Raw genomic sequence first — 7,983 nt, forward strand, 5'->3', positions numbered from 1 at the left:
AGCGTGGAGCTCAGAAGAGATGCGGCACAGCGAATAGACCGGGATCTGGAAGAAATGCAGGACGAAAAGAACCCTAGGATGGTATGATTGCGCGAGGACCGTGCATCGCGGAAATGGGCCGCGGTTTTCTCTTGGATCTGATTCCACTGGAGGGGAACCAGATGATGGTATCGGAGATGGACTTGAATATGGACATGATACCCAGGCGGTGGAGAGGGATGGGAGTGAGGAGAACAGAAGAAAGGAGGACTCGGATTCCGCTTGGATCGCTGAGCGACCGCGCGGATGCAGGCGGGAGTCCAGACAAAGCACGTGACTATGAGGTCATCAGCAGAAATCAACGAGGCGGACCACCTCACCCACTACATGTACCTAGACAGCCATGACTTCATCACGATGGGAACGGTCAAGTCGTGTTGATCGGGTTTGCAACGTGCTGGTGGACTTGATTTGGCGAGGGCGACACGGCACGGGTATAGGGACGACCAGACAGTTGGACACATGCAGGGAGCTGGACCGTTGCAGTAGCAAGTAGCATCCAGTCGAACTTTCGCTTCGGAACCTGCATCGCATCACCCAACACACAAATCTTTTGGCTACCTATGCAAATACTTCTTCTTGACTCTACAATCCATGGACTGCCACGCCAGCGTCATCCCACAACGTCACTTGGCCAAAACTGCAATCCTCCTCTTATTAATCCCCCGACAATAGCCCACTTTCTGCGAACCTCGCCACCTCACTCTCACTCTGCTGCCTGAACTTTTCACTCACCACCCCATCCTTGCCACTAATATGCCGGATCTCGACCTTCGTCGCCAGGTCCTCGAGAGCGGCAAGACTGTTTCTCGGAAAGCCCGCGCAAAGCAACTCTCGGGCGCAAACTCCAAAGTCAGCTCTGCCGCCAACTCACCCGCCGCCTCCAGGAATGCCAGCAGAGCCGCCAGTCGCAACGTATCTGACGAGGAAGAGGGAAACCTTAGCGACGAGACTTCTATGAGGTGAGCTTTGTGTGCGCGCGCGCTCATCCTCTGCGTTGCTCACAAGTTTTGACTCACAGCATGAATTCCATCGATGACGTCGTTGCCGCCCAACTCGAATCGTCGCCAGAAGCCTGGAAGGCACTCCTCGAAGACCGCATTACGGAAATACTGGATCGCAAGCGCAGTAGCACCGAAGGTCGCGCGGATACTCTGGCTGCATATTGCTACCTGCTCAAGGTACATTATGCCTACGACGAGATTGATCACAAGGTCGTCGAGCTTGTCCCTGCAATCCTCAAGAGCCTAAAGTCCGACTCGAGCGAACGCGAAACGCAGAATGCTCTGAAGGCGATCGAGCTCACCCTCATCACTGTGCCCTCCGATGACTTATATGATTCTGTCGCGGGACCGATAAAGCGCATCATCGAAAACTCCGAGTCCTCGGCCTTGAAGGTCGCGGCTATCCACACTCATGGAATCGTCACTTTCTATGGTGGCGCGTCGTCGGACGAGACGGAGGAGGTCATGGACTTTTACTTGTCCATCGCCGAATCCGACGGATACTCCATCGAGGCTGGCGATGATGGCGCCGTCGTGACCGCTGCGCTCGAGGAGTGGGGTTTCCTTGCTACCCTGTCTGACGACCTGGAGCACGTATGCGAGATTGCCATGGATGTGTTTGTCGAGCAGCTCAACTCTTCCGACCTCGACGTACAAATTGCCGCGGGAGAGGATATTGCTCTGCTCTTTGAAAAATCGCTTGGAGAAATAGAAGACGCCGACGAGCAGGTAGAGAATGAGATCGACGATCCCGATATCCCGCCTGGTGGACCAAGATTCTTCAAGAGATATACTGTTTACCGTCGCGAAGATCAGCTGCAACATGCTCTCTCTGCTCTTGCAACCACCAGCCACTCGGTCGGCCGGGTTGCACAGTCTGACCGCAAGCGAATGCGCTCCAACTTTTCAGACATCTTAAACACGGTCGAATATCCAACGCGCGGACCGCGTTACAGCACCGCGCTTTCGAGTTCTGGTCGCAGCTATGGAAGTCGGATGCATGTCAAGATTGGAAAATCGGGCGAAATGAACATTGACAAGTGGTGGAAGCTGTTCCGCCTCAAGGCCCTGAGACGTGCTCTCCAAGGTGGATTTTTGACACATTACGAGAAGAACGACGTTGTCTTTGAGAGCCTTCCGTAAGTTGTTCAATGACGTAGAAATCGACCAAAGCTAACGACGAATCAGTGTCATGGTCGCGAAAAGATCACGCCGGTCTTCCATGGACAAGAAGAGCAGAGGGCTCTCCAAATGGGGATCAGACGCTGTCCAAGATTACGACCTAGAATAAAGGCTTCACCTTGGTGATGGTGGTCTTGGCTTTTACTTGCTTCTCGTCTTTTTTCTTAGTTCCTGAATTTCAGATTCCCCCTAGCTTTCCCTTTTGGCATCAAGATATGAAATACCACGCTTGAGATGTCGCGAGCTCAAAGAGGCCACAGGTTCGCGGTGCAAGGTCAAATGGCGCAACATCTCTTCAATTCATATAGACCACGAATCCCATAGCAAAACATTACCAACTACGTCATCAGCGTCGACATGGTGTGAGCGATTGAGCCGCACGAGCCCCAGCGAGGGTCCCTTGGCTCCCGACCCTGTTCCTGGCCAAGAAAGCTTAAACTATCGACCAATTCAACCTTTTCTGTCGTCGAGGTTTTGGGTCGCTCTCGCTTTTGACAGCATAGCGGACCAGACTCTTGGCTTTCAGACAGCAGCTTCTCGGAGTTATCGCCAACATTCAAGACACACCGATGAGGACCGAGGGCGGAAGTGGCAAAGTGAAGATGCAAATGTGTATAAAGCATCAACAGCCACCCATGCTCTTTCTGGTCGTGTTGGACGTTTCAGACAATACGCAACATCTGACTCTGGATGACCGAACTATGCGGCATCCAGAAGAAGCACGGGGGATCTGCGACGATGCGCGAACATGGACCAGAAAAGTTGATTCGACGTCCGCGGAAATCTAGCACGCATCAAAGCTATTCATTAGTCTAGTTGTAGAGCCTTGCCGGGAAACTCAGTGTGACAGCAGAACGCAATGCCACGCACGTCGAAACCACATGTCTAAAGCCACCCCGCACAGATGATGGACTTTACGCCCTTTTTCGGAAAGCACATGGTTTAGGAACCGGCGGTCACTGCCTGGAACAGCGCTTCGTCCTGGCACAGCCTGAATGCAGTGCGGCGTACTTGTGATATGCCTTCGGATCAACATTATCGGCAGAGTTTTTAGGAACACTCTCAATGTCTTGGTTGGCTAAACGAGAAAACGATGAAGACGAGAAGAGCATATGAAGGGAACAGGAAGGGGAAGACATTAAAGCAGTGGTCTAATATCAAACAGAGCCCAAGAAGTTCCGCCGCGATCTTGCGACCCTCGAAGAGTATGAAGCCATCAAACACAACATGACGGGCATCATGAATTACGATGCGCACACCGACGCGGCCAGCGTCTTCGGCGGCAACACTGGCTGCATCCTGGCGCCCGAGGTTACCGACGGCCCTTACTACGTTACGGGCGAAATGATTCGTAAGAACGTAAAGGAGGCGCATCTGACGATATGGACTTGTACCTTGAAGTGCAATACGTCGATGTCGAGACTTGCGAGGGTGTGCCTGGCGTCTATGTCGGCATCTGGAACGCCAACGCTACGGGTGTCTACTCTGGAATATACACCAGGTGCAAGCTCCTTGCGACACGGCACCAACATTAGTAGAGAAAAAGAGGCAGGAAAGCCGGTTGAGTATAGCAGGGCAACTGACGGCGTCAAAACAGTGGCAACTACGCAGCCGAGGGGCTCAACAGCACGTATCTGCGCGGCATCCAAGCAACGGACAAGGACGGCGTTGTCGCTTTCGAGACCATCTTCCCCGGCCACTACGACGGGCGCGCAACCCACACGCACCTGCTGGCGCACGTGAATGTCACGGTGCAGTCCAACAACACCATCACGACGACCAACAACATCACGCACATCGGGCGGCTGTTCTGGAACGAGTAGCTGCGCTCCGCTTTCGAGGCCGTCTACCCCTGCACGACCAACACGCAGGCCGTCACGTCCAACGCGGACGACATGTGGGACAGTTCGTCGCTCCCCTGCCCTCACCTCCCCACATCAAGACCAGAACAGAACAGACCCCAGCTAACAACCCACCTCACCACTCCAGTCATCCAGGCCGGCAGGACCTACGACCCCTTCCCTGGAGTACCTCTGCCTCGGCGACGCAGTCGACGACGGCCTCTTCGCCTGCATCCAGATCGGCATCAACACGACGGCCAACTGCGTCGACGACTGTGAGCAACGAAATTTTGTTCGGCGAAGCAAGCAGGAGGCACGGGGGTTATGGAGGAGTGAGTGGGTGCTTGGGTGGTTCGTCAGCCATAATGGGTGGGCATCGGAAGAGATGGTTCGATTCGACTGCCTCACGGATTATTCGCGGTCGCTTGCGGTCTTTGCTTCTTCTTCTTCTTCTTCCTTTGACCCGGGGCTTGTCTCTGCTCTCTTGCCTCTTGTTGCTTTGTTGAATCTTGCATATTCGACCGTCTGCGCTGTGCGCCTTCTTCTTCTTCTTCTTTTTCGCCTTTGCGTGTTGCTGCTGGTGTCAAAAAGAAAGTCTCACTTCTTGCTCCTTCAAACTTTAGCGTCTGGCCTTCCAGGAGAGACTTGCGCGCTTGCTGGTCCTTTCTTGTGACGCAAATGAACATGACCTATTTCACCACTGGTCGTGTCTTATGGGTCGGTCTGGCATCATCGTATATGAAGTGTTCGAGTCTATGGGGACATGTTGGGCGTCCAAAAAATCGATGCTGTGATTGTGTAGCTACATTGGTGAACGGAAGCATTTCTTTTGAGCGTGAGTGATGTAGCGTGCGAATGCTTCCTTCCAATTGGCAGGAGGTATCACGTCATGGGATGTCCTCTGTGGGAGGATTGACTTGAATTCAGCTCAATTTTCAAGCAACATGATGGGCTCGGAGATGCAAACTGCGAACTGAAATCGAAAAAAATCTATCAACCCTCAAATCATACAAAGCAAACGCAGGCAATCATATCTGCCCTTCCAACCCCACGCGATCCCAAAGCTTGCGCTCTGCCAATCCCGCAGGCCCAACCCTTCGCTTCACCATCAAGCCATTATTCAAGCAGCGCTAGGCGTACCGTCAGGCATAGCGCCATTGGTAGCAGCATTACCGTTACCACCGCCCATACCACCGCCGCTGCCGCCCATGGTCGAGTCCTCGTTCTCATGGCCGCCGTCGGCCTGGCAGTAGGCGGCGACGCTGTAGTAGTCGCAAACAAGCCGCAAACACATCAGTGCGTCCAGAACATGAAAAAAACTTCGGCCTCGCTCACTCGCTCGCGCTGTTCGTAGGAGAATCTGCCTTCCTACCCGGCGAGACATGGAGCATCTCGCGTCCCCCACGCGTGCGCGCATCGCGGCCTTCGGAGATGAAGCGGACGACGACGACGACGACGACGACGACGACGACGAAGAAGAAACGGCGGGCCGGCAGCCGTACGCAACGGCTTTGCCTCTTGCCGTGCTGTGCTGGGGAGGATAAAGCTGTCACGGTCCTCGGGGATTTGCAAAAGTGATGGGGACGGGAAGGACTAGATCTGGCCGCGTGACTGTTGCTGCGATGTCGCGGTCGCGCGCGGCTGTGGTCCTACCTGCTAGGCCATCCAAGCGCCGGAAAGACGAGGCGAGCATCCAAAGGGCGACCTTGTTCGGACGACAGGCTGCTGCACGGTCATCATCTCTACATCAGGACTTTTTTGTTCGGTGCCGACGAAAGAAGGGCGAACGAAGCCGTCGTTCCTTTCCTGGACCGAGTGCCGATGTTTCCCCTGGTTCTTCAAAAGACTGAGAGACCGAATCCCTTGCAGTCCTTCGCTTCGTTATTCAGTTTCAAAGTCAGCACTGGCTCTTTGGTTTTCGTGTCACGCTCGCCAGAGGGGAAAAGAGTTCAGAGCTGGAGCCCGTTTGGCCAATCATCCTTTCTCCCATAGGCCCCTTCACTCTCCCGCACGATCAACACCCACGACCGTCAAAAGAACAAGCAAAAAAAAAAAAAGCGAACCAGGGCGCTGAGGCCCACCGACGTTGACAAGATTCGAACTTGTGCTCCCGAAGGAAACAGATTTCTAGTCTGTCGCGATAACCACTCCGCCACAACGCCAGTTGATGAAAGAGAATTTGTTAAATCTCAATATGTCGTATTGCAACTTTGACCAATGACATCGGCCAAGGTGATTGATTGATTGATTGATTGATTAATTAATTAATTAATTAATTAATTAATTAATTAATTGTTTTACGTCTTGCTAGAGCTATAGGCTATCTAAGACGGAGCTATCTATAGGGGATCCTACGTACGTTTATAAGGTAAGTAGGGATGCCTAGCTAAAGGATCTCGTATGATAAGGCGCGATTCTTAGTATAATATTAGTATAGGGTAGGTATAGATAGATAGTTTATCTAGGCTCTTTTTAGGTAAGGGGGGGCTAAGGACTAGCCTTCCTACCGTTATCTAAGTAGATAGGTAGTATAGAGTAAGAGTAAGGAAAGGAAGGGGGATAGGGAGAAGGTATACATAGAAAAGTAAATATAGTATAGGGTAGTAGGTAAGGCAGATTATATATACACTCTACTATAGTATTCTAGTACTATCCCTAATAGTACTATTCTTAGTTAGCGTTATATAATACCTTTCTTAGCACCTATAAAGGTAAAAAAAGCGGGTAAGGTTTTTAACTAGTAGTATTTATCTTCTAGCTAACTAGCATAGTTAGCTAATACTTATTATAGAAAATAAAGAACACTTAAGAACCTAGGTTTAATCTACATTAATATTACTTATAATTTAATCTAGCTAAGTTACTACTATTAGATAACCGTATATTAATATTATTACTAATAATAGGGCTCTATATGCCGCCCTAGCCTAGGTATACTATATAGATAAACAGTGTTAAGCCCTTACCTTACTACTAAATAGTTATCTAATTATTATTAGGAGTAGGAGGGTTTAGCTAGAGTAGTTACGGAGTAGTTATCTAAGTTATGTTAACGCCTTCCTAATCTAGAGGGCTAGGGTCTTAGTAGAGGCTCTATATAAGGTAGAGGAGGAATATAAGCCTAGAGGGTATTAGGTAGATTACGGATAAAGGGGTCCCTTCCTAGATTATCTTTAGTTAGAGGGGTTCTAGGGTAGTACCTATAGGAACTATAAGTAGAGGGATTATGGAGCTTATTATTCACTCTACTAATAGAGCTTAGAATAGATTCTCTCTTCTTCTTTTTACTCTTCTTTTTCCTTAGTCTACTCTTTATATGTGCTATACCCTAGTAGAAACCTTCATCTAACATATGAATTTAAGTATGAATTATTAACCGACGTCTCCTTAGAATAGCTCTCTATAGGGTATAGAGGCTATATTCCTACTATTATTATCGTACGCCTAAAGTGCTTCCTATATCACTTCTTTCCTAGTAGAGCTATAGAGTAGGTAGTTACTAATAAGATGTTATAGTATTTATTAGGTAGTATTATTATAGCTATAGTTATCCTAGGCTATCTTACTAAACTATAATAGGTAGGCTTTAAAGTAGCTATAGTTTAGTTTTAATTAGAAGTAGGCTAATACTTCTAGTTATCTATACTTAGGGAGTTAGATAGACGTCCTTAGTATAGATAGGAAGTTATATACGTATAACCCCTAGGATAGTGTTATCTATGCTTCCTAGTATTATATAGTATATGCTATCTATTCTACTATAGTTCTTTATTATACACGTATCCTAAGGAGGGTAGTGCTTAAGTAGTTATTCTCTAGGGTTAGCTTAGTAGCCTCCTTTATAAGGGCGTCTACTTATAGGTTTCCTCTAATCCCTATATAGCCTAGGGCCTATAAGAAGGTAAGACTACCTTATC

At 49.5% G+C, this 7,983-nt stretch overlaps 3 protein-coding genes and 1 non-coding gene across 4 annotated transcripts; 3 read left to right on the top strand and 1 right to left on the bottom strand.

Moving 5' to 3' along the window:
* Window positions 1–795: 795 nt before the first annotated feature.
* IWZ02DRAFT_374545 (interferon-related developmental regulator-domain-containing protein) lies at window positions 796–2,186 on the top strand (the record flags this gene model as incomplete). The annotated part of the gene is made up of 2 exons (XM_066764764.1): window positions 796–1,001; window positions 1,061–2,186. The coding sequence occupies 2 exons, from the start codon at window positions 796–798 to the stop codon at window positions 2,184–2,186; spliced, it is 1,332 nt and encodes a 443-aa protein (XP_066624612.1).
* A 1,266-nt stretch (window positions 2,187–3,452) lies between these two features.
* Window positions 3,453–4,048, top strand: IWZ02DRAFT_489035 (Intradiol ring-cleavage dioxygenase; the record flags this gene model as incomplete). The annotated part of the gene is made up of 3 exons (XM_066769523.1): window positions 3,453–3,576; window positions 3,627–3,726; window positions 3,823–4,048. 3 exons carry the CDS (start codon window positions 3,453–3,455, stop codon window positions 4,046–4,048), a joined length of 450 nt encoding a protein of 149 aa, XP_066624613.1.
* A 105-nt stretch (window positions 4,049–4,153) lies between these two features.
* On the top strand, window positions 4,154–4,900 carry IWZ02DRAFT_480516 (uncharacterized protein). Its single transcript, XM_066769108.1, has one exon. The coding sequence runs from the start codon at window positions 4,452–4,454 to the stop codon at window positions 4,737–4,739; it is 288 nt and encodes a 95-aa protein (XP_066624614.1). The 5' UTR covers window positions 4,154–4,451; the 3' UTR covers window positions 4,740–4,900.
* Window positions 4,901–6,147: 1,247 nt separating this feature from the next.
* On the bottom strand, window positions 6,148–6,228 carry IWZ02DRAFT_t40. The gene has a single exon. It is a non-coding gene; the product is annotated as a tRNA-Ser (tRNA).
* Between the last annotated feature and the right edge of the window lie 1,755 nt (window positions 6,229–7,983).

Source organism: Phyllosticta citriasiana (genome assembly GCF_038021145.1).
Source record: "Phyllosticta citriasiana strain CBS 120426 chromosome Unknown IWZ02scaffold_4, whole genome shotgun sequence".
Lineage (NCBI taxonomy): Eukaryota > Fungi > Ascomycota > Dothideomycetes > Botryosphaeriales > Phyllostictaceae > Phyllosticta > Phyllosticta citriasiana.